This window comes from Leptonychotes weddellii, chromosome 1 (assembly GCF_054177405.1).
Source record: "Leptonychotes weddellii isolate Sample4059 chromosome 1, ASM5417740v2, whole genome shotgun sequence".
Lineage (NCBI taxonomy): Eukaryota > Metazoa > Chordata > Mammalia > Carnivora > Phocidae > Leptonychotes > Leptonychotes weddellii.
The window spans coordinates 133,323,228-133,350,758 of record NC_138369.1 but is presented as its reverse complement, the minus strand read 5'-3'; the positions used below and the strand labels follow the sequence as shown (position 1 = coordinate 133,350,758).

Genomic DNA, 27,531 nt, shown 5'->3' with positions numbered 1-27,531 from the left:
GATGGTATTTTGATAGGGATTGCATTAAATATGTAGATTGCTCTAGGTAGCATAGACATTTTCACAATATTTGTTCTTCCAATCCATGAGCATGGGACATTTTTCCATTTCTTTGTGTCTTCCTCAATTTCTTTCATGAGTATTTTATAATTTTCTGAGTACAGATTCTTTGCCTCTTTGGTTAGATTTATTCCTAGGTATCTTATAGTTTTGGATGCAATTGTAAATGGGATCGACTCCTTAATTTCTCTTTCTTCTGTCTTGTTGTTGGTGTATACAAATGCAACTGATTTCTGTGCTTTGATTTTATATCCTGCCACTTTACTGAATTCCTTTTTGAGTTCTAGCAGTTTTGGGGTGGAGTCTTTTGGGTTTTCCATATAAAGTGTCATATCATCTGCAAAGAGTGAGAGTTTCACTTCTTCTTGATGATTCAGATGCCTTTTATTTCTTTTTGTTGTCTGATTGCTGAGGCTATGCCTTCTAGTACTATGTTGAACTGCAGTGGTGATAGTGGACATCCCTGCCATTCCTGACCTTAGGGGGAAAGCTCTCAGATTTTCCCCATTGAGAATGATATTCACTGTGGGATTTCCATAGGTGACTTTTATGATATTGAGGTATGTACCCTCTATCCCTACACTGTGAAGAGTTTTAATCAAGAAAGGATGCTGTACTTTGACAAATGCTTTTTCTGCATCTATTGAGAGGATCATATGGCTCTTGTTCTTTCTTTTATTAATGTATTAATTGATTGTGGATGTTGAACCACCCTTGCAGCCCAGGAATAAATCCCATTTGTTCATGGTGAATAATCCTTTTAATGTACTGTTGGATCCTATTGGCTAGTATTTTGGTGAGAATTTTTGCATCCATTTTATCAGGGATATTGGTTTGTAGTTCTCCTTTTTTTTTTTTAATTTATTTTATTATGTTATGTCAATCACCATACATTACATCATGAGTTTTTGATGTAGTGTTCTATGATTCATTGTTTGCATATAACACCCAGTGCTCCATGCAGTATGTGCCCACTTTAATACCCATCACCAGGCTAACCCATCCCCCCACCCCCCTCCCCTCTAGAACCCTCAGTTTGTAGTTCTCCTTTTTAAAGGGGTCTTTGTCTGGTTTGGGGATCAAGGTAATGCTGGCCTCATAAAAAGAGTTTGGAAGTTTTCCTTCCATTTCTATTTGATACAGCTTCTAATCCTATTTGGATCTTTTTCATGTATTTCATCATTCCCTTGTAAAGATTGTCTTTATTGGAATTCTGCCTCTTGCTTCAGGTCTCATTACTGAAACCTGGCAATTTTTAGACTTTTCTTCTCAACCTTGGAAATGACTATGTCATATTGAAGTTTGCTCTTTTTCTACCTGAACTCCTAAATTTTTGTCTACTTTATTGGGACTAGTGTTTTTTTCTACTCTTTTTGTGATTCAGAAAAGGTGATCTTAAATCCTGTTTAAAATGAGTTTCCTTTTTCTACTTACACTGAATTGAAAATAGATGCTTCATGGCCTAGAAACATGACTATCAAGTTATTTCCTGTGGGACATTATTAAATATCCCTTGGCAACAGCGATCCTAGACTTTAGGTTTTAATCAGAATTGTCCAACACCATATAGGTCACACTTTAATTAGATCTTCAATTAACTGTAAGTGCATTAAGTAATATCAGGATTTCTAGTTTTTTTGTTGTAATGTGCAAGGGGCTTTCAGCAGAATACTTTTGAATAAATGAAGTTTGGTTTAGAAAGGTAGACTATTGAATAATTCAATGAACCAGAATGAGAATATAAATTCGACAGACTGGATGTTCACTCTTATATAAAAAGAGGTACAAGGTGGAATTTTGTTGGGAATTTACCATTTATGTTCCCCCCCTTTTTTTCCCCATATTGGTCTGTCTGCCTGGCATCAGAATTCTGTCCTCCTCTTCTAACAATTTACCAGCTCTTTTTCTGAATAAATTCTAGCAAATATGATTCAATAACAGGTTCTGGCAAGGGATAACTGTGAACTTATCTCCCCCCCCCCCTTTCTTTATGAGCATTTAAAAGGAGTGGGAGTAGGCAAAACTAAAAAGAGTCATACTCGGTGAATAGAAGATTCTGGTAAATTCCCAGATTTCATTTATAGGAATCATGGTTTCTTTGGCTATAGAATAATTTCCCAGAATTGGTCAGAAGGCCCATTGTGCAAATAAAGGCAGAACAAAAAAAAAAAAATGAAGGAATAGTAGAGTAGATCCCTGATCTTATAAGCTTTCTTTATACTACTAAGATGCCAACCATCTGAATAAAAAGTAAATAATTTATGATCTTATATAAAAAAAGCTACAATTTCTATGATAACTATGAAATGTATGTTTCACATGTACCTAATTTCTATTTGAAGTGAATATTACCAAAGAAAAACCACCAGTGTAGAAATTTGCTAATTTTGCAACCAAACAGGAATGGATTTGAATCCTGGTTTTGCCACTTACTAGCTGTCAGTCCAATGAAAGTAAAAATAAAAGTTCTTGGCCTCAGTTTCCTCTTCATAAAATAGAATTATATATCTATCTTGGAGTGCTCTAATTCTGGAAAGAATTAGTAACAATATATGTTAATGCCCATGGTAGACAATTATTTATTAGTGGTTATTATTATCATTATTGTTTTTAATGGTATACTCTTGTTATTTATCCTCTACCCTCTACTAATACCTAAATGCTACTTGAGTGTATAGTAAATTTTGTTGTTTATATAGCTATCACTACCTAATAAATATAAGGAAAATATAATGCTGACCAAACATAAAATTTAGATATTTTAATTGTAATTTTCTTTCTTTCAGAATTACTTACTGTCATCTACCTTTCCAGAGTAAATGGCTCTATGTTGGAACAGAAAGAGGAAATACACATATTGTAAATATTGAATCTTTCATTCTTTCTGGATATGTTATCATGTGGAACAAGGCAATTGAGCTGTAAGTTTGAACTTAAATACCACTTTATTTGGCTTGAGTATTTCATATGGTTATGTAAAGCATGTCAAATTACAGAGTTATTTGAAACATTTATAGCTAATTTATGATTAATTTGAGTGAAAAGTTTAGCTAAAATAATTTAAAACTGTAAAGACTTCTAAAAATATTGTAATATTAACATATTCTAATTTTAGACTTCCCGAATACTTACGGGTTTCTGAATAATTAAGGGTTATGTATGTAAAATTTGATGATAAAATACTAAGCCTTATTCTAAAAGTCATAAATGGAAATCATCTTTTTTTGTAGCCGTTCTTAGTATAGCCACTTCCAATGGGAATGGCAAGTGGATTGTGATCACATTTAGTTTTAGGTAAAAATAATCATGATAAGTTCACATATTTTTTATTGCTGGTAGCTCATTCTTCACTTGCCTGACTAACATATTATTCAGGGTTCTAAAGAGAATTAACTTATCAATATTTTTTATGTTGTGACATAATACAGCTATTTGGATATGTGGTTAGTGGTAATTACCACTTTGACTTTGGCGCTGATACTTAAGTTTATGCACATATAAGACGTAATGGAATTCCAAGCCATCTTTTTGTATGTAAACGAATAATTCTCCTGGTCACTGTGTTAATCAGAAAAACAAATTTTCTTTAATAAATGTTTATGCTCCGTGCATATTAGGTCCTTAATAAGATATGTTTAACTTGAGGCTGGCTCATTTTCATATATATATTCTGAGTTACATAATTATTCTCCAGAACTCTGATTAAAACAATCTATTTAAATGAGGCTTGAGTCTGGTCTTTATAATAAATCTACTATTCCCTATTTTTAATGTTTCAGTGTGCCTGTATGTATAGGAAAGTTGTTACTAATTATATTCTTGTTACAATATTCCTTTTGTATTATGTCCTAATGGGTCTCTTTTGTTATTGATAATTCTTCTTCCCTGATTAGATTAAGAACTGCCCCAGGGCAAAATCTTTGTTCACTGCTCCTTTATTTTTCTTTAAACTTGGCTTATTTTGGTGCTTTCCACAGAGTGGCTACTAAATGACTGATGACATTATTGAAGAACTAGTATGATAGTTACACACTAATATTGACTTAGAGCTTTCATTTACAATTATAATTAGTATGCGCTATTTTACTGATACATGTTTTAATGTTCTATATGTGTATTTTAAAAACATAGAATTATGTCTCCCCAAAAATTATTTAATTCTGTAGCTATTGGGAAAAGTTTTACCACTATAACCTGATTTCTATAAAAGTGGTAAATAGGGCTGAACTTAATGCTTGCTTTCATAATTTTCTTAGGATATTGACAAAAATGTAAATAAACTTGAGAGATTGAATTATAGAATATTTATACAAATTTAATATTAGTACAAATAGTGATATATGTATTATTTGTTTTCAGTTGAATGCTGCTAATTAAGAAGTTCATTATCTAAATAGATCCAGTATTTCACCACTTTTACTTAACAAATACTTTTCATAGTTGAAATTAATACTACCTGAATTAGTAACCTATACTTTACTTAACATATTCATTTACTTAACAAATACTTTTCATAGTTGAAATTAATACTACCTGAATTAGTAACCTATACTTTACCTCTATGTATTTATATAGTCTAAACTTTATGATTTCAGGATTAATGATGAATTTAAAAACTAAAAAGAGGGTAAAATTAAGAGAAACTAAAGTAAAATAAAGCACTTTTATTTTTCATAGTATGTTCTTACAGCATAAGAATACAGCATAAGAATTTGATTTGATACAGCATAAGAATAGAAGCTACCATTTATATAAATCTGATCTGTTAGAGAGTTGTACATGCCTCTGAAAATGTTCTGAAATATCCTCTAGAAATTATTATTAGACAATATCACCTCCTGAATATTTCTTGGTTTACTTAGACCAGTTTTCTAAAAGTGTATTACATGGAATTATAGATCCATTGTGATCTATATAATTTTAAATGCCAACTGCCAGTCTCCTAGAACTGTCTTTTAATTGTTCTCTACCTATTGAGATACATTAGAAAATGCATGCCGCTTCCTGTTAATATGTGTCGAGTGTATGGGACAGTAATAAAATATTTATTTAAAAGAGTCATTTCATTAATAGAATTTTACACACAGATTTTAACAATACATTTTCTAAGTATGGCAAATGCAGAATTGTCTTTAAGAGATATGTGAAATTATTTCAATTTAAGTTCCTACTTGAAATACTTTTTATATTTTATTTTTTTTATTTTTATTTTTTTAAGATTTTATTTATTTATTTGACAGAAACACAGCGAGAGAGGGAACACAAGCAGAGGGAGTAGGAGAGGAAGAAGCAGGCTCCCCGCTGAGCAGGGAGCCCAATGCGGGGCTCGATCCCAGAACCCTGAGATCATGACCTGAGCTGAAGGCAGACACTTAACGACTGAGCCACCCAGGCGCCCTGAAATACTTTTTATTCAATGTTATTTTCAGTTTGTTTCTATTATTAGTGAAGTCTCTTAATTATAATTTTAGGCAGTTCTCATAATTATAGTTTGTGTTCCCAAAGTATATATATTGATTATTTGGAAACTGGAACACATTTTCCTTAGAAACAGTGATGTTTGTAGAACACCTCATAAAATAGTAGCATAGAACTAAATGGACGTTAAAAATTTTTTTCTATGGGAAAATCTATTCCAGGTTATACTATAGAAATAGATGTTTCTGCAGGGCAGCCCTAGCTTTTTAAAAAATATAACCTATTTTTTCTACATATGACTAATGTTTGAGTGTGAAATTGATTATTAAATCATAAGTGTAAGACTTGTGTTTAACAATCACTCAAACATATTTATTGTGCACTATGGTATGCTAGATACTGGAAACAACTATGAACTAGGAAGACATAGTTACTGTCCTCTTGGGGCTTTCAGTCTAATGAGATTAATTAAAAAGGCAATTATAATATATTGGAAATAAAATGTGGCAATTCCATAAGAAGGACACCTAACATGTGGTCTCAAAGAAGTATCTGTGAAGGAAATTACATCTATGTTGAGATCCGAAGCATGAGAATTTTAGTTAGTTGAGGGAAGACTTGGGAGAGGGGGTGGGGGTGTTTTAGGAAGAGGGGATAGAAGATTTAAAGATGGAATGTGAGAGAGTTTTGTTCCCTGCACAGGAATTTTAAGTAGTTTAGGTGGTTGGAATACCTGAAAGAGAATATGATAAAAGATAAAGGTTGAGGAGAGGTAATCAGGGTATATAATATGAAAGGCCTTGTAGGCCAGTTTGAGAAGTTTGGACTTAAAGTCCAGGAGCTGGATTTTGAAGGGTTTTAAGCAGAGAATTGACTTGATCAAATTTACATTTAGGAAGACTACTCTGAAGGCAGGTATAGAGAAATGATTAAAGAGAGAAGACTATTCTTGGTAAACATTATCATTGATTTAGGAGTGGAGATAAGCTGACATAATTAAATACATAGAAGATAGAAGAGGCAACACTTGGGTATTATGGGAAAATATAACAATAGAGAAGAATTAAGAGTGACCCCCAGTTGTTAGAGCTTGAGCAACTATGTAGATAAGGGTGTCATTTAGTGAAAGAAAGCAGGAGATTGAGTAGGTTGAGAAAAAAAGTAATGAACTCAATTTTAGGTAGGTTGAGTTGTACTGTTTATAAGACATTCAAATGGAATCGGTATGGGAAAATGGTAGGAAGTGGGATATATGGATCTGAAGGTAATGAGATAGAGTATGGTGATTAACATAACATAATAAATAAATAAATAAATAAATAAATAAATAAAAGAAAAAGCATAAGAATTTGAACAGTTAAAAAAACAAGAATTTATGATCATTGAAAAGATGAGATTGTGCATGAAGAGTGTATAGAAAACAGGTAGCAACCTAGCAGACAGTCAACCAATTCTGACTCACAGATATCTGTTTTGTTTGGCTATCAGAGTATTTAAATATGTTCTGAATTCTAATATTTGAAAATTGGCAAGTAGAAATAAAAATTTGGATTTCCAGATTTTCATGAAAATTCATAATGAGACAATTCTAGTTCGGTATTCTTGCCTGGCAGTCAGTAATCAGCTGGAACTGAGTAACAACCTTCCTTTTGTAGGTGGATAATGTGCTATCCAGTTTGGTACAGTTCTCATTCAGCCTGTTTGCTTCATTTGCAATACCTGCCTGGCTCCTGTGTGCTCTTGAATTCATGACCATATATTATATGAGAATAAATGACAGACCAGGATAGAATACAAAGGAATATCAATATTTAAGATATAGGAAGAGAAAGAAGGCCCATAAAAGAAACTAAAGAAGCCATGATGGTAAATGAGAGGAAGAGAGATAAATAGGGATAACTAGAAGAATTATTGGGCATTATTTAGATGGATATTATATGATTTTAATTTCATTGATAATTCTATCTAAAGTAATTTTTGTAGGAATTACAGAATCCAGAGTGTACACCAATGCTTTTTTATTTTTTAAGTCAATTTCTGATGGCCATAAGTCTTTCAAGGAATGTTTGATGGTTTTTGGAAGTATAATGTCAGGGGAAAAGTTATAAAAAATGTATCCAAATGTTAGTAGTCATTATCTTCAGGCAGTAAAATAATATGAGAGATTTTTTTCTTTTGACTATTAGTATCTTCTAAGTTTGGAAATTTTTTTACAAGAAATAATATATCTTCTATAGTCTGAAAAAGTCAATACAAATAACTGAAGTTTAATGCCAAATTATTTTCTGAACTTGAGTGTTTTACAAACTCTGAGAATCTAAATGGAAGAGTCTTGCATATGGTCTAACTAGTGTTTCTCAAAGTATATTTCAGTGATTCCCTTAATATGGTCAATGAGAAATAATTCTATGGGATAGTACTTTGGGAAAATATTGAAGATTTCAGTATTCACTTGCATATTATGGCTCTAAGAACCTTTGTAGAAGAAAAAAATATTTAACTTTAATTCAGGGTTTCCCAAACTTTTTTGATATGGAACACTCTTTATGTGAAATACCTTATATATTCATTAGTTTATCATGGAGTACACTTTGGTATTTGTTGTTCCAATCATACCCAAGAAACAGGAATTTGTAGGTTATTGGATATTATTAGTTTCCAAAGGATAATTGAAGGACACTGTTCCCTATGAGAGGCACCTTACTCTAATAAAACATTGCATTTAGAATGCAGATAATAACTCTAGTTTCCAATTATTCCAGTGATTACAACAGTCATAACACATACTATTCATTGAGTACTTACTATGTTTTGGCATTATATTAGGTGCTATATATAAATATTCTAATCCTTGTAATGAGTAGGATCAGTACTACTATCTCCATTTTTAGATAAGAAAATTTAGGATAAAACTGATAACAAAATATCTAATAAGTCTGTATTTATTCCTCTGAGTCATGGTGGGGAGTCAGTATCTGGGAAACCTGAAGTTAATTTGTCACTTTTATCTGATCCCAAAAAGTTTTAAAATGTATTCTTCTTTACTATTTTGTGAAGAATCTTTGACGGTTTTCATGTATGCATAAGAAATAAATTATATTTTAAAAAGAAATAAATTAAAACTATGTCAATATAATCATAGGATTAATCTGGCATAATTAGACTGTTGAAGAAAAGATGTAGAAAATGACCAATAATAAATCTATGGTCATATCAGGCCATATTGTATTTAAACATGACATAATCATATTCAACAATATGTCAAAGTAGGAAATATAAAAGAAACATGCCAGATATCAGAGTAGAATATTTTTAAAGTCAGATTTACAGAGTACAGGTCTTTTTAACAATATGCACTTAGACACATAGTTAGCTGTTATTGATTACCCTGGATAACCAAATAAATGAGACATAACTAGCAAACTAGGTTTCCCCAGTTTTCTGTAAGTTGGCTAGCACTAGAGAGAATTTCTTTGTAAATCAAAGGAGCTATTATACTTTTCTTAGGAGCAAAATCAGAGGTTTTATGTCAAAGAAAGTTGTAAGTCAGTTACGTACTTTGCAATTTGGCTGAAACAGGCTTATAGTATTAGCTTTGTGGCCGTGTAAGTTTTCTTTGTCTGTATAAGTTCAATTTCAAATTTTCAGAGGCTTAGATCTGGCAACAAACATATAAATACCAATGCATAAATTCATAATTTGATGAAAAGACATAATTCATCTTGACTATTCATAATTTTTCTTTGATAATGAAGAAACAAAGTTGATAACGTGAAAGATCTAAAGCATCCCTTTCATTATTAATATTATCTCTTCAAGTATATAATTTTTATGCTATAGAAATGAAGAATCCTGTTGTTATGTGGATCTATGCTCTTAAACCTGATTTAAAAAAAAAAATTACACTTCCTCTAATAGAGTTAATAAGAGAAAGAAAAGTGGTCTTAAAGAAAAACAACCAAAACTCAAATGAATCTAAGTTTAAACCTGAGAATATTGGGAGTGTATTCCAGAGTAATTTCTTTGTTCCAGTCTATAATGGTAAGGTGTTTTAATTTTTATTTTTTAATTACTATTTTTTAATTACTATTTTGAATTGATTTAACAGATCCACAAAGACTCATCCAGGTCCAGTTGTACATTTAAGTGATAGCCCAAGAGACGAAGGGAAAGTGAGTATTACAAATACCATTATTCTTGCATTTATTTTCCTCATTCTTGAATGAAGGTGTTTCTTACTATTACTTTGTACCTAACTTGTAGCACAGTTCAAAGCATTCAGTGTTTTCTAAAATTATAATGTTGAATGAATGAATGAACAAATAATGAATAAATGAATTATTCACACTAGTAATGGTCCCAAATTAAGTCTTTATTTTCACCTAGAGCTAAAGTTGGTATTTAATTCTACAATTTTGAGGAAGTTATGGAATATGTGGAACAACTTGAATTTTCAAATATTCTATGCTGGAACTTAACAATATGTTTATCAATATCATTAATCATTGGCTTCTGATATTCAGTTTTGGTAATGATAAATGGCCAATACTAAATAATCATAAATTAGCCAATTTTGATTTTATAAATAGGTAATTATATAGAAAATGTTCTGAGGTTACAGAAATAATCCTTATTCATTTTGTTTATTCATAATTTTCTTTTGATGATAAGGAAACAAAGTTGATAATATGAAAAGATCTAAAGCATCACTTTCATCATAAATATGGCCTCTTCAAGAATTTATTTTTTAGCTAAGTACCATAGAAAACACCTGAGTAAATTAGTTAGTATAGGTTTGCTTCTTTATTTTTAAATGATAAAAACTGAATTTGCCTAATAAATATTGAGCCTGAAAGTCAAGTCTGCCTAATGGTAATAGAAAGAAAACTGGATTTCTTCAAATTGATCCATAAATACAGTGTTATTCCAATCAGGTGTCATCAGAATTTACTTATTTTTAAAGAAATGATTCTAAAATTCTTAAGAAAATGGCGCCTGGGTTGCTCAGTCAGTTAAGCGTCTGCCTTTGGCTCAGGTCATGATCCCAGAGTCCTGGGATCAAGTCCAGAATCGGGCTTCCTGCTCCTCGGAGAGTCTGCTTCTCTCTCTGCCTCTACATCTCTCTCTCTCTCTTTGTCTTTCATGAATAAATAAATAAAATCTTTAAAAAAATAAAATAAAATTCTTAAGAAAAAGAAAATGTTTTTCTCCACATCCTCACCAACACTTGTTATTTCTTGTGTTTTTGATTTTAACCATTCTGACAGGTGTAATGTGACATCTCATTATGGTTTTGATTTGCATTTCCCTGATTATGAGTGATGTTGAGCATCTTTTCATGTGTGTTTCATCTATATGTCTTCTTTGGAAAAATGTCTATTCATGTCTTTTGCCCATTTTTTAATTGGATTATTTGGTTTTTTTGGTGGTGTATCAGTTCTTAATATATTTTGGATATTAACCCATTATTGGATATATTATTTGCAAATATCTTCAGTAGGTAGCCTTTTTGTTTTGTTAATGTTTTTATTTACCTTACAAAAGCTTTTTTTTTTTTTAAGATTTATTTATTTATGGGGCGCCTGGATGGCTCAGTCTGTTAAGCATCTGCCTTCGGCTCAGGTCATAATCCCAGGATCCTGGGATGGAGCCCCATGTCGTCAGGCTCCCTGCTCAGGGGGGAGTCTGCTTCTCCCTCTACCCCTCCCTGCTTGAGCTCTCTGTCTCTCTCTCTCAAATAAATAAAATCTTTTTTAAAAAAAAAGATTTACCTATTTATTTGAGAGAGAGGGAGCATGAGTATGAGTGGGAAGGAGGGGCAGAGGGAGAGAATCTTTTAAGCAGACTCCCCGATGAGTGCAGAGCCCCACCCTGGCTGGATCTGATGACCCATGAGATCATGACCTGAGCTGAAGGAAACTAATGGACTGAGCCACCCAGGTGCCTTTGTACAAAAGCTTTTTATTTTGGTGTAGTACCAATAGCTTAATTTTGCTTTTGTTTTCCTTGCCTGAAGAAACATCTAGAAAAATATTTCGATAGCTGATGTCAAAGAAATTACTGTTTTCTTCTAAGAGTTTTATGGTTTCAGGTCTCACATTTAGGTCTTTAGTCCATTTTGAGTTTATTTTTGTGTATAGTGTAAGAAAGTGGTCCAGTTTCATTCTTTTGCATGTAGCCATTTAGTTTTCCCAGCACTTGCTTTGGCAGCACATATACTAAAATTGGAATGATACAGAGAAAATTAGCATGGCCCCTGGGCAAGAATGACAGTCAAATTAGTTTTCCCAGCACCATTTGTTGAAGAGACTGTCTTTTCACCATTGTGTATTATTGCCTCCTTTATCATAGATTAATTGACCATATAAGCATGGGTTTATTTCTGGACTCTCTATTCTGTTCATTGATCTATGTGTCTGTTCTTGTGCCAGTATCATACTGTTTTACTACAGCTTCATAGTGTATCTTGAATTCTGGGATTATGATGCCTCCAGCTTTATGCACTGTTGGTGGGAATGCATATTGGTAAAGCCCCTATGAAAAATAGTATAGAAGCTCCTCAAAAAATAAAAAATGGAAATACCATATGATCTAATAATCACACTATTGGACATTTATCCGAAAACCAAAAACACCCATTTGAAAAGATATATGCACTCCTGTATTTATTGCAGCATTATTTACAATAGCCAGCATATAGTAGCAACCCATGTGTCCATCCACAGATGAATGGATGAAGAAGATGTGGTATATATACACAATGGAATATTGCTCATCCATAAAAAAAAAGAATGAGATCTTGTCATTTGCAACAATATGGATGGATCTGGAGGGTGAAATAAGTGAAATAAGAGAAAGACAGATACCATATGATTTGACTCATATGTGGAATTTAAGAAACAAAACAAATGAACAAAGATAAAAAGAGACAAGCAAAAAACCAGACTCTTGATTATAGAGAACAAATCTCTTGTTGCCAGAGAGGAGGAGGTTGGGGAGAGGGTTGAAATAGATAAATGGGATCAAGAACACACTTATCTTGATGAGCACTGAATAATGTATAGAATTGTTGAATTATACATATTGTACACCTGAAAGTAATATAAGCTGTATATAAAAAGAAGAAAAATAAAATTAGAAACTATAAATTTTGAAAAGGGAAAATATTTTGACATTTTTTATTTTATTATTTTTTTTCTTCAAGTTTTTATTTAAATTCCAGTTAGTCAACAGTGTAATATTAGTTTCAGGTATAGTATTTAGTAATTCATCACTTACATACAACACCCAGTACTTATCACAGCAAGTGCCCTCCTTAGTACCCATCACCCATTTAACCCATTCCCCACCCACCTCCCTTCTAGTAACCTTTAGTTTGTTCTCTATAGTTAAGAATCTGTTTTCTGGTTTTCCTCTCTTTTTTTCTGCCCCGCCCTCTGTTCATCTGTTTTGTTTCTTAAATTCCACATGTGAGTGAAATCATATAGTATTTGTCTTTCTCTGACTGACATTTCACTTATAATACTCTCTAGTTTCATCCATGTCATTGCAAATGGCAAGATCTCATTCTTTTCTTGGCTGAGTAATATTCCATTGTGTGTGTGTGTGTGTGTGTGTGTGTGTGTAATCTTTATTCATTCACTGGTCGATGGACATTTGGGTTCTTTCCATAATTTAGCTATCATTAAAAAGAAATGTAGTACATTGTGATATTGGAACAAGGGGATACAAAATGACCAATAGATCTAAATGGATATTCCAGAAATGGTTCAGACATTTGATGTAATTTTTGGATATTTTAGAGAAGATGTTTTAGGACATAATAAACTATTGAATAAATGGTGTTGAACAATTGGCTAACCATTTTGAAAAAAAGTAACCTACCTTACACCATTCACAGAAATAAATTCCAGATGGAGAAAATATGTAAATGTTAAAATCACAACTCAGAAAGTTTTAGAAGAAACTATAGGAAATGGGTTTTTACTGTGAAGTAGGGACATCCTTGGGCAAGACATAAAACCTGAAAGCTTTAAGGAATATACCATAACAAGACAATCATGATAAGGGACAGACAAGATATTTGCTTACATATATAGTAGGCAAATAATAAACATGCAAAATATATAGGAACTGGTACTAAATCCTCATCTCTCTTAATAGGAAATCAATAGATAACGTCTAATTAATATATCAAGAAATGGCAATATAAACATATTTAGAAATATGGGAGTAAGTCTACTAGAAAAGACGATTATAAGAGTTGAAAATGTGGTTGCCTCTTACCTCTAGAGAGCAGAGTTTGGCTGCTGAGAGGAGGAAATGGCCTCTCTAATAATTACTAGGGAAATGCATTATCCCATTTTTTCCACATCAGACTGGCAAAATATTAAAAATAATAATATGAATGGAAAATATTAATAATTGAGAAATGGATATCTAGATACTGTAGTAGTAGGTATATATACCAGTATAAGCAATTTGGCATTATCACCATTTAAAACATATATTCATTATGATTTAGAAAATTCATTTCAGATGTCCATCCTATTTATATGACCAAGGGGCAAAATCCTGAAAACAGCCTAAAGTTCAATTAATAGAAAACTGGATAAATGAATGCTAATATATTCACACAGTAGAATGCTGTACTGATATGGAAAGTTCTTTAAGCCACGATTTTTAAAAGAAAAGTTGCAGAACAATAAGCACACTATAAAACCACTTGAAAATGCATTTGTATTTTTATTATATATTCAAATACCCAAGAAAAAAGTCCTAAAAGTATATGTACAAATCTGGGGAGGATACTGGAAATTGGAACTGGGGAAAATGATCAAAGGTATTATTTCCTTTGTGTTCAAATTTTTATGAAAGAATATAATGTGTTAATTATGTAATTAAAAATTAAAAGGAATGCAAAATAAATTAGTATTAGAGTCAGAAGACTATATGTTTGAATTGTGGCTCTACTACTTATTAGCATATAATCTTGAATAAATCATTTGACTTCTTGTAGGCTAGTTTTTCCATCAATAGCCTTTTGACACATAGAAGTTTTTTATTCAACTTTATCAGTCTTTTCATTTGATTCTTGCATTTTGTTTCTTATTCAGTAAATCATTTCTTCCTGAGGTAAAATATAATCCTTTTTTTAAAAAAAAATCAGTTTTAAGGCTTTCCATTTCATAATTAGATTTTAACCTAAATAAAATTTATTTTATGTTGGTTTGAGATAAGGGATACTTATGTTTTACATATAAATAATTCATTTATTGAATAGTCATTTCAGTTACCACTGATGTATAAGAACATCTCACGCATATATCAGTTCCCATATTTGGATGCGTCTTTTTCTGGACTTTTTCCTCTGTTGCATTGATATATTTATTTACTATTGTACTTTTACTATATTTTATTAGAAATAACTAATAAAAGTTGCAGAAAATATCTTGTTATCTGTTAGGCCTGCCCCTTCTCCCTTCTCCATCTTGGCTTTTTCTGATTATCTATAGTACTATATACATTTTAGAATCAGTTTATCAAATTCTATGTAAATCCCTCCTGAAATTTTGTTTGAAACTTAGACATACTGATTAGAAAAAATTTACTTCGGGGCGCCCGGGTGGCTCAGTTGGTTAAGCGGCTGCCTTCGGCTCAGGTCATGATCCTGGAGTCCCTGGATCGAGTCCCGCATCGGGCTCCCGGCTCGGCAGGGAGTCTGCTTCTCCCTCTGACCCTCCCCTCTCTCATGCTCTCTGTCTCATTCTCTCTCTCAAATAAATAAATAAAATCTTTAAAAAAAAAAATTTACTTCATTAAGATACTAATGTTCCATCTATAAACATGATATGTTTCCTTTGGTTTTCTTACCTTTTTCTATATAGCTTTGTAACTTTTTGCACAAAATTCTTACATATCTTTTGTTAGCTTAATTCTAAGTACTTTATAGTTTTTATTGATCCTGTGAATTAATTTTCTTAAATTTTAATTTTAATTAATTTTAGTGTATAAAATATTGATTTTGTTATTTTGTATTCCTTGCATCACCAAATGTTCTGTTTATAAAAGCTGTTCTTGGATTATCTGGAATAGTCTATGTATAAAAGTATAGAAAATGTAGACAAATTTTGTTTCTTCCTTTCTAAATTTATATATTTTTATATATATATTTGTTTTGTTGGATAGGAATCCAGTGCAGTGTTGAATATAAATGGTTTTAATGGGAACTTTCTTTTATTTCCAACTGCAAACAAAATGTCTCCCAAGATTTCAACATTAAGATGTTTGCTACAGGTTGTTGGTTGAATGCTTTAATGAAGTTAAAAAGTTTCCACCTATTTCCAATATTCTAAGAGTTTTAAATTATAGTGTTGAATTTTATTGAATGCTTTTCTACATGTATTGAGATATGTTTTGTGCTAATCTCAGCCTACTGTTAATGATGCTATGGTCTAGAAATACTTGGGGACACTCAGTTGGGCCTTAGGCCAGCCCCCATAGACATTTCCCTTTTTCAGAGCCAGTGCTGTGGTTTGACCAGCCTCTTGGTTCTTATAATGGCCACGATGCACCTCAGCAACAACCATCAGGGAACTTTGAAAAACAAAGTTTATTATTCACAAGTCTTAGAGGGTACACAACATGTTTGAGGCCACTCAGTGAAGTCATGGGTAGAGAAAGAGTGAGATAGAGTACATGGACCTGGGGTTCTGCTTTTATTGGGGTTGAGAGTGGGGTGCCTAGGGTTTCACATGTTCACTTTATTTGTGAATTTAAAACATTAGAGCAGAATTAAAGTATGGGAAGGCAAAAGTAAGCTGTCAATCACATTGTCAAAGGGGAACTTCATGGGTGGGGCAGCCTCGCTTTTTATCTAATAATGTAGCTGACAATGTATTTATTCAAGATGGATGTCTGAAGAGAGGATGCCTCAGCAATCAAAAGCTTAATGTCAGGCACATATATTACAATCCAAAAAGCTGACTCTCAGATACTTACACTAGAAATGACTATTCCTTAATTTGTTAATTTGTTGAAATGTTAATGGATTTTCTCATTTTAAAAATTTTACATTTCTGGTATAAATTCAACTTGGAAAAGACAAATTTTCATGGAGGTTTGGTGGTGAAGTGAAAGAAGGAACAAATTACTTATGTTAAGATTTATACTAAAACAGCATAGTATCAAGGAATTAGAAAATAGACCATCCCCTAAGATAACATTTACTAAAGAAACTGTGCATAAGTATATCAAATTGAAGAGGGTGCTCTTCTACTGAGAGGTACCTATATTGGACATAATATTGTATATATCTCCTTGAATTCTCTCAGCCTTGTTTGTCTCCCAAATTCTTAACTGTTTGCTTCATCTCAGTTTTGGCAGGATTAATCAGCTTCATACAGTACCATTTCCTTAAGTTGACTGGCTATGCCAAGTCTAAACTCCACCCTTTAATTCTGGATTCAGATAATGTGCCATACTATAAGGCATGAGATCTGGCTTCTTCAGTGGCTCCCAAAGGGGTCAAATGATACAACTCTGAAGTGAGGGGGTGTTAATTTACCATAGAGAAAACCTTGACCAATATTGACAAGAAATAAAATTCTCCTTTCCTTCCTCCCTATGGTTGGGCTATTCTGAATTATGGTTTTTCCACATAAGCTGTTAGAGACATCCAGCAAGGCCAAGCAGATACACCTGTTAACTGACTGGCTGTGCATCTTTTGCTTTTCCTTATGAAATACTGATTAGTATGATGATATATCATCTTACTTTTACTTCTTTGCTTTACTTCACTTTTCCTTTATTATTACAGCCCTGAGATTGCACTTCTCTGTGAAACATTAGCATCTAAGCCTAGCCTCAGCCTGTTTTCTACAGAACCCTGGTTAAGATAATAGTTATCAGAATTGTTTTAGTTGAGAGATTGGAAACTACAGCCAATGGCATAAATCTGGCTTGATGCCTGTTTTTGTGAAATGGTTTATTGGGACACAGTCATGTTCACCATTAACATACTGTCTGCGGCTGCTTTCTAACTACAACAACAAAGCCAAGCAGTTGTGACAGAGCTATAAAACCTGCAAAGCCTAAAATATTTACTATCTAGCCCTTTACAAAAGAAGTTTGCTGACTCCTAGATTGTAGACCCTCAGGATGGGACTTTGGACTTGAATTGTCTCCTATTTAAAATTAAAGAGCCCATCGAAGGTGCCGAGTGAAGTGGTACTATCATGCAGTGACATCACAATTACTTAAATAACCTCCTATGATTAATTGGGCAAGGAACTGATGGAAAGGTAAGACAATTAGAGATCAAGTACTATGGTGTTTAACTGATAAAGGGCAATGGTGATTTTAATGATGATGGAAAAAAACAGCTTCCTTTGATGCCACTTGTATTATTTTCTATTCTGATACAAATTATAACAAATTTAGTAGTTTGAAACAACACAAATGTATTATCTTACAGTTTTGTAGGCCAGAAGTCCAATACAGGTCTGACTGAGCTAAAAATCAAGATTTTTGACAGGGTTTCACTCCTGTCTGGTAGCTCTAGAGGAGAATCTATTTTCTTGCCTTTTTCAGCTTTTATAAACTGTACACATTTCTAGGTTTGTAACTCCCTTCCTCCATCTTTAAAGATAACATAGCATCTCTTTTTAACCATAGCTGGGAGAGGTTCTCCACTCTTAGGGACTCATGTGATTTGATTGGGCCTACCCGGATAATCCAGGATACTCTCCTCATCCCAACAAATCTTAATTACAACTGAGAAGTCTTTTTTTTTTTTTTTGTCATTTAAGGTAATATGTTATATTATTTAATATATTTATATTAGGGCATAGACATATTTGGTGGGCATTATTTTGCTTACCAAATCACTGGAGACTGTATGAAAATAATATGATTAACTCAGAACAGTTAATTACTGATTTAAGGCATGTCAGAGGCTCTTTAAGGAAGCTTTAAAGGAACTCTTCCTGCAGCTCCAGGGCAGACTGTGCTAAAAATAGGCCTGTTTATAAAGAGATAAATACATAGTTTGATAGGTCTTATTTGTTAAAGTCAAAGCCCTGATAAGACAAGCATGTGACCCTGACTCCTGGTATATTCAATTCCTAGCATGGCCATAACAAAATTCTATATACTGGGTGACTTTAAACAACAGAAATTTATTATTTCTGTTTGGAGGCCGGAAGTCCAAAATCAAGATCTTTGTCAGGCCATTCTCCCTCTCAAGGCTCTAGGAGAGACTCCTTCCTTGCCTCTTCAGGTTCTGGTGGCTCCTAATGTCCTTTGTTTTCTGGCAGCATAACTCCAGTCTTCCTCTGTCTTCGCATGACCTTCTTCTCTATGTCTCTGTGTCCTCTCTTTTTTTACAAGGACCCCAGTCATTGGTTTTAGGGCCTATCCTAAATCAAGCATGATTTCAGCTCAAAATTATTTTTTTAAGATTTTATTTTTAAGTAATCTCTCCACCCAACGTGGGGCTCAAACTTACAACCCTGAGATCAGAAGTCTCATGCTTCACTGACTGAGCCAGCCAGGCACACCTTATCTCAAAATTCTTAACAAATTACATCTGTAAAGACTCAATTTCCAAATAAGGGCACATTTTGAGACTCTGCGGGGACATTATTTAACCACTAAACCTGAGATACAGAAATTTGTGTACATAAGCCTGAAAATATTGTAAAACCCACCCTCTCCAATTTCCTTGAAACTTCCTGGCCAGCAGAAGTACCTCTTACAATATTTCCAGAGAATGGTTTCTCCTTTTCTAGAAGACTGTAAATGACCAATGAAATGAGGTAGTTTTCTTGCCTGATGGTGTTTATTTACCCTCACAAGATCAACCTTCAATTCCATTACTGCCAGGCCAATAACCAGAATCAGATCTCAGATTTAAGCACAGCCTAAAATATAAGTGTAAGTTTTCCTCCAGGAAGAAATAGGCACTACATGGGAACCCTCTCCTCATCAAATGAATTTAGGACCTGGATAATACTAACAGTACATCAAGTGTTTAAGAATGCTTTTTAAGGGTTTGATCATATGGGTTACGTAGAGGAGAGTTCATTTACATGGGGGCACTCAACCATAATTTGAGACAATGCTTTGAGAAAGGACACCTGGATCTGGTCCTAATCATTTGTTGGGATGGCCCCTTGAAGATGGACTTAACAAAGGTATATGGTAAATAAAGTACAGAGGCTAGGATTTTTTGGTACAGTATTAAAGAAGGGGTCAGAAAACAGGAAGATGAAAACATTAAAATGAATATATTATATTCGTCCTGGCACCTCACCTCCTGGTGAGGGTTCTTAAGGACATTGTCTTCACTTAACCTAATAAGGAGTGCTCGGGAAAGATGAGTACACGTATATTTGAGAAGTTTGGTAGGGGTTGTCCCTTTTTTGGCTTTTGTTGACAGTAAGAGATGATGGCAGAGATCCAGGCTCCGTAGTATCTATGGGGATTAAATATCATGGATTGGTAGAGGCCAGATGGTAATATTCGACCATCTGGCAATATGAACATAATTACCATAACAAGCAGTAAGCCTGGATGGCAATGCAGAAATCTATGGTAATAGCTAATGTATCATGCTGTTTCTAGGAGCAAAATTAGGTGAGCAGCTGACTGGGATGTTGTTTGATTTGCATAATCAGAAAAAAAAATCAGCTCTTGACATTGACCACCAAAGAGGAAATTCACAGCACTTCATCAGGTTTCCAGGTATAAGCCAGCTCACAAATCTAGAGCCCACTGATAGAAAGGGAGAGGCCAGTTGCCTCTGAGAAAGGACCCTGAAGTGCTTCCATAAGTACATATAGTAGTTATGGAAGCATCTGTGGTCATTTGCAGAAGTAACTGTTTACTTTTCTAGTACTGTTAACTATAGGGTTGGAGCAGTCATTAATACCAAAAGATCCAAAAAGCGTGATCCTCCAGTTAGAGTCATGGCATATGGAACTTTGTAACTAGATGATAAATGATGTTTTGACCCAAGTGTATCTCATAGTAGGTCCAATGGGTATTCAGACTCACCCAGTTATTTTACACCACAATTGTATAATCTGTATAGATATGCACAGAAGCTGGCATAATTCTCTTACTGGTTTTCTGACATTGGAATTAGAGCCATTACAATTGGAAGAGACAAATGGAAACTCCTAAAACTTGTCTCTCCTTGCCATGATTATAAACAAAAGCCAGGATGTATTTCTGGGGGAGTTGCAGAGATTAGCACAATTAGACTTGAATGATGCAATAGTAGATCCTTGTTGAATTCCATTGTCTGGGCTCTGCATAAAACAAGATGGATTGATCTTGGTGTTGGTAGACCACTGTAAAATTAACCAAGTGATTGCCCCAATGACAGCTGCTTTGCTGTTGATACTTCTACAGGTGCAGACCAATATCAGGCTGTCTCCTGATAAACAATTGTTTAGTGAACTCTTTTTTCTCAGTATATCAGCAGAGAAGATCAAAAGCTTTTATAGAAAGGGAAAGCAGTATAACTTCATAATTTTTTCCCAGGACTATGTTATTTTTTATATTCTGTCATAGTTCTAAGGAAACTTGATTGTCTTGACATTCTTTAGAAAGGATAGATAGATAGATAGTTCATTTTCTTTATTATATAATACTAATTGGATCTGGTGAGCAAAAAGGGGCAAGTACCTCTGTAGCTAACAAGATTCGTGTCAGAGTGTGGGAAGATTCCATAAAGATCTAGAACCTTGTCTTATATGTGATGATTTTGAGAGTTTAATGGTCTGGGGCATGCAGGGGTATCTCCTCTAAGGTAAAACATAAGCTTTTGTACTTCTCTTTGCTAAGAAAGTGCCATATCATTTGATGGTTTTGGATTTAGATAATGGTATACAATGTCTTCAAAATTACTGTTTCAAATCATTTTTTAAGATTATCCAAAAAGTCTGCTGGTTTTAAGTGGGACCTAGAGATGAAAGGGCTCTTCACTAAGTCCAAGCTGCTTTGCAGGCCCCCTTACCACTTGGTGCCTATGATCTAGCAGATCTGATGGAGCTTAATGTATCTGGTAGATAAGAATGGTCTGTTGGAAAGCCCGATAAGAAAGTCACAACAGCTGTTCTCCATTTTCAAAGCAACTCCTGGTATGCTAGTGAGCTCTTGTAGACATTGAACACCTAACCATGGGACATCAAATGATAATGTAACCTGAGCTATCCATTATGAATTAAGTGTTATAATACTCATTGAGTCATACAAATGGGTGAGGGAACTGACAAACCATTTTATAGTCAAAGTGGTTTATTCAGGAAATCAGCCTTCAGTTGTCTAAAAGGCATAATTAGATAAATGGAGGTCCTAGAATTCCATCTGTTGCAACAATGCCTTTCGCTCAACCCATATATATGGTCTCATGGGGTGGGGATCGAATACCTAAAACCAACTGATGGGGGACAGAATTTAGGCTTGCCTCACATGTCAGATGATTGGTTGGTATTATCTAGACACTGACTACTACTCAATTACATCTCCACTTAGGTGTGATCTTGAGTGATCTGATGAAGAAAAATCCTGATCCCCAAGCAATATAATTGATTGTGCATTTCATATAGAGAGTGAAATACAATAATAAAAAATCTGAAAGCAAAAATTCCTTTCCACTTGGAAATTTAAAGACTCTCATTAAATAACTATTAGGTCAAGTAGAAAATACAAACCAAAATTGAAGAATATATAAAAATTAACAATATTGTAATACTACCTATGAAATATGAAATATAATTTCTATGAAATATAATTAAAACAATTATAAAATAATACAGCATTTAATACTTATGTGAATAAAAGTTAGAAATTTAAATAAATTCAATATGAAACAAAAAAGCTAGAAAAAGAATAAGAAAATAAAGCAAAAGGAAGCAGGAAGGAAATATAAAGATAAAAGTGGAACTTAGGGAGTTCTCCTGTTTTTAAGGTGTCTTCTAAATTAATCAATATGCTGGTTCTTTGCATAGAACATAAACAAAATATGCAAACTACTATCTGGCCTGATGAAGAAAAATAGGGGAAAACAAAGTTACACAAATGACACACAAAACAAGAAGAAATACACTAAAACTAAGGAAATTTTTAAACATCCAAATTAATTATTTTACACAACTCTAGCAGATACATTTAAAATCATAGGTAAAATTGGTAATTTCCCAGGGAAATAAATTTATCATCATTGACACCAATAGAGACAGAAAGTTTAAGAAAATGAGGAAGTTATTTAATTACTATGCACAAATAAAAGTACCAGACCCAAATAGTTTTACAGGGAAATTTTACTAAATTTTTAAGTACTATTATAATACAATGCTACATCAACTATTCTAAAGCAGGGGTTGCCACTGTGGCCTGTGGGACAAATCTGGCCTATTTCCTATTAGTGTAAATAAGTTGTTTTTATTTTTGTTTTTTTGAGATTGTGTGGTCTGGAAAGTGTAAGATATTTACTGTCTGTTCCTTTAGAGAAAAAGTTTACCAACCCCTGTTCTGAGTAGTTTAAGAAAAGGAAGTATTAAAATTGTTTTTATTTAATAAGTTACAACTAAGCCTGAAAAAAGTTTCACAGAGGAAAACACAGATTTATTGAATTTATTAATATCAGTGGAAAAGTTTTAAATAAAATATCCTATAGGACACAGTCTCCAAAAGCATATTCAAAAACAAACACTGATGAATGGTGTTTTTTTCAAGGGTTGCAAGGATAGATACTATGAGAAAATCCATCAATACAGTTTGTGATTAACAGATCTAAGGAAAAAAATTATGATCATCTCCATCGATGCTGAAAATGTCTTTGAATACAGTTTAATATCCACAGTATTTCCACTTTTGACAATGGAAGACTATCCTATTTCAGATCAGTCCTCCCCACTGGGAAAACTACAAAATCTGGACAAAATATTTTTGAAAATCTATTTGAGGGCACCAGAGAGTGCCCAAGGCTGTGAAGATTTGTAAGCTCTTGATTCCACAGAAAGAAACCCAGAAACACTTGCCACAATTTTCCCTTCTAGGAATTTTCCTATTTGAAAAGAATGCTAAGATATTGAGTAACCAAACAAAGTTATTGGCTGAGAGGCTAAGCAAAATTTTCTGCAGTTTTAGGGCACAGAAGAGTAGTGTGGATGAGAAAAGGAGTTCAGGGCAAGCCAAAAATAAAGTCTCTGATAATCACTCTAAGCTTTCAGTGTGGCTCCAAAGGGATACCCTACAAATAAGGTTGAACTGGAAATAAACTAGTCCTTTAAATAACTGAAATTTTTCTTAACATTATCTGAATCCTTTTTGGGATTAAGTTGGTCTGCCTTAGTCTAGCTGACTGATAAAATCATAAATTCTTTATGGAAGAAGAAAACATCACCCAGAGCCTTTATTTATCACTACATTTCTCCCATACTTATCCTCGATACTGAAAGTAAAAATAACATGGTATATTAAATGATCAGAATTCACCAGAAACCAAGAGAACAGATAGTAAGTAGAGATGGGCCAACAGGAAATTCAAAGAGCAGTTACCAAATGTGGACTTTAAAGTAAGTGTGATTGAAATGTTTAATAAATAAAAATGATGGAGTTTTCAGCAGAAAAATGAAAAGTATAACCGAAAACAAAATAACTGGTTGTAAATAGATGAAGAGAGAATTAGTGACCTGGGAGATAGGTCAGAAGAAAATATCCAAATGAAAGTATGGTAAGCCAAAAGGATGAAGAGCATTTGGGACATAATGAAATGTGGAATATATATGTAATTAGAGTCCTGGAGGAAGAAAAAGAGAATGTGACAGCAGCAATATTTGAAGAATGAATGGATGATAATTTTTCAAACTGATGACAGATACCAAAATCTAAGATGCACTACAGACTCAAAGAAAGCTTAACAAAAAGTAAATTTCACCTAGGCATATCAAAGACAAAGAGAATAATCTTAAAAGCAGAGTATAGAAAAAAAAAAGACTAACAGCAGACATCTTAACAGAAAAATGGGAAATGAGGACAATTGAGTGATCATTTCAAGGTACTGACAGAAAAAAGCACCTACAGAAAAAAATTCTATGCTCTACAAAAATACCCTTAAAAAACATATCATGAAATTATAGCAACTTAACATAATTTGCAATAATAAATAGCAAATCTGCTCTAATGAAAAAACTATAATTCTCTATGGGAATGAAATTGATTATAAAAGAACACAGATGTAGGAGGAATAAAGAACAATTATGGGTAAATCTAGGGAATATTTTATAAAAATAGTAATTACTTCTGGGAATATAATACATTGAAAAATAATATTCATTTAAGTTAAAAATAGTCAAAAGTGGGGATAAAATCTGTTGAATCAAAGTTCCAAGGTCCTTATAGCTTCCAAAAAGTAACAAAAGTACTAATTTATATTATAGTTTGATAACTCATAAAAACATTTTATATTCATGTAGGTAATAAAGAATAATAAATATATGGATATGGATAAGTTAATAGGGAACTGAGATAACAAAAAATTATTAACCCAAAAGAAAACAAAAAATGAAAAAATAACATTAAACAGATTGGGCAAATATAAAATAAGCAGATAGATTTGCTCTAAAGTATGACAGCAATTATATTAAATGTAAACAAATAGGCTAAAGATAGTAATTTTCAGACTGTGTTAAAATAGTGATATGTTGTTACAAGAGACACATTTTTAATCTTAAGGTTATAGAAAAGCTGAATGTAAAAGGATAGGAAAAGATACAGCATGCATACCCTAAGCAAAAACAAAAACAAAAAACTGGTGTAGCTATAGTAATATCAGACAAAGTTAGATGCCTTAGTTCAGGTTGCTATAACAAAAATACCATAGATTGGATGGCTTAAACAATATTTATTTCTCATAGTTCTGAGGCTGGAAAGAGCAAGATTAAGGCACTAGCAGATTTGGTGTCTAATGAGGGTCCAGATTCTAGATGGCCTTCTTCATAGTGTGTCTTCACACAGTAAAAAGGGAAAGAGAGCTTTCTAGAGTCTCTTTTATAAAGGCACTGCTCCTCTTCTTTAGTGTGCCACCTTTAAGATCAAATCACTTGCCAAAGGTTCCACTTCCTAATTCCACCACAAACCTAAGGAGCAAAAGTAAGCAAATAAAGAAGTAATTAGTGAGGTTAAAGAAAATCTGAACATGATTAACCAACATAATTGACATATATAGTACATTACACCCAACATCTGCATACCATACATTATTTTCTAGTGTACATGGTGTATTTACCAAAATTGTACATTTGTTGAGCCATAAATCCTGTTTCAACAAATTTCTTGGGATTATAATATTCAATATATTCTCTAACCTGGAAAATTTAGCAAGATTGTTAATAAAATATAAATAGGAAATCTCCTAAATGCTTAGTAATTAAGCACTACACTTCTGCATAACTTATGTCAAAGAAGAAATCAGTATCGAAGGTAGAATATATTTTAAGTTAAATTACAATAGAACTATGATATGTCAAAAACTTGTGGAATGTAGCTAAAGCTGTGCTTAGGGGAAATATATAGCTTTTGTTAAGATTTTTTTTTAAAGTGAAGAAAAGCTATAAATCAATGATCTTAGTGTAAAAATAGAAAAATACTGAATTAAACTCAAAGAAACTAGAAGAAAGATAATAAAGATGTGATGGTTAATTTTATGTGTTAACATGACCTGAACTGTGGAGTGTCCAGAGATTTGTTCAAATATTATTCTGAGTGTTTCTATGAGGATGTTCTGGATGAGATTAACATTTAAATAAGTAGACTGAGTAAAGTAGATTGCTCTCCACAATGTGGGTGGGGCTCATTTAATCAGTTGCCTGAATGTGTTCCCTCTCTTGCTGTGTCTCTCTCTGTCAAATGAATAAATAAAATCTAAAAAATAAAAAAGGAATCAAAGAGAAGACAAAAAGGAATACAACAACTTTGCATTCATCCCAGGAATATAAAATTGTTTTAACTTTTCAAAATCAGTGGATATATTCAATGTGCTGAATGGGAAAAATATGTAGCCAAGAATACTTTATCCAGCAAGGCTGTCATTCAGAATAGGAGGATAAAGTTTCCCAGACAAGCAAAAACTAAAGGAGTTCGTGAACACTAAACCAGCCCTGCAAGAAATAATAAGGAGGACTCTTTGAGTGAGGAAAAAGAAGACCAAAAGCAACAAAGACTAGAAAAGAACAGAGAAAATCACCAGGAACACCAACTTTATGGGTAAAACATTGGCACTAAATTCATATCTTTCAATAACCACTCTGAATGTAAATAGACTAAATGCTCTAAACAAAAGACATAGAGTATTAGAATGGATAAAAAAAAACAAGATCTACCTATATGCTGCCTAAAGTGATTCATTTTAGACCTAAAAACACCTGCAGATGGAAAGTGAGGGGATACAGAGCCACCAATCATGCTAATGGACATCAGAAGAAAGCTGGAGTAGCCATACTTACATCAGACAAACTACATTTTAAAACAAAAACTATATGTAACAAGAGACGAGGAAGGGCATTATATCATAAGGGGTATATCCATCAAGAAGATGGATAATATTGTAAATATTTATGCCCCCACCTTGGGAGCATCCAAATATATAAAACAATTAATAATTAGCATAAAAAAACTCATTGATAATAATACAATAATAGTAGGGGACTTTAACACCCCACTTACATCAATGGACAGATCATCTAAGCAGAAAATCAATAAGGAAAAATGCTTTGAATGACACACTGGATCAGATGGACTTAACAGGTATATTCAGAGCATTTCATCCTAAAGCAGCAGAATACACGTTCTTTTCGAGTGCACATGGAACATTCTCCAGAATAGATCACCTACTAGGTCACAAATTAGGCCTCAACAAGTACAAAAAGATTGAGATTATACCATGCATATTTTCAGACAACAACACCATGAAACTTGAAGTCAACCACAAGAAAATTTGGAAAAACCACAAATATATGAGGGTTACAGAACATCCTACTACAG

At 33.0% G+C, this 27,531-nt stretch overlaps 1 protein-coding gene and 1 non-coding gene across 2 annotated transcripts in view; both read left to right on the top strand.

Moving 5' to 3' along the window:
- Positions 1–27,531, top strand: part of STXBP5L (syntaxin binding protein 5L) — a 341,807-nt gene that overhangs the window by 116,063 nt on the left and 198,213 nt on the right. Inside the window, exons 6-7 of the mRNA XM_081815272.1 lie at positions 2,847–2,981; positions 9,587–9,650. Coding sequence (XP_081671398.1) covers positions 2,847–2,981; positions 9,587–9,650 — 199 coding nt within the window. The remainder of the gene's footprint in view (positions 1–2,846; positions 2,982–9,586; positions 9,651–27,531) is intronic.
- On the top strand, positions 11,677–11,779 carry LOC115940487 (U6 spliceosomal RNA). Its single transcript, XR_004075231.1, has one exon. It is a non-coding gene; the product is annotated as a U6 spliceosomal RNA (small nuclear RNA).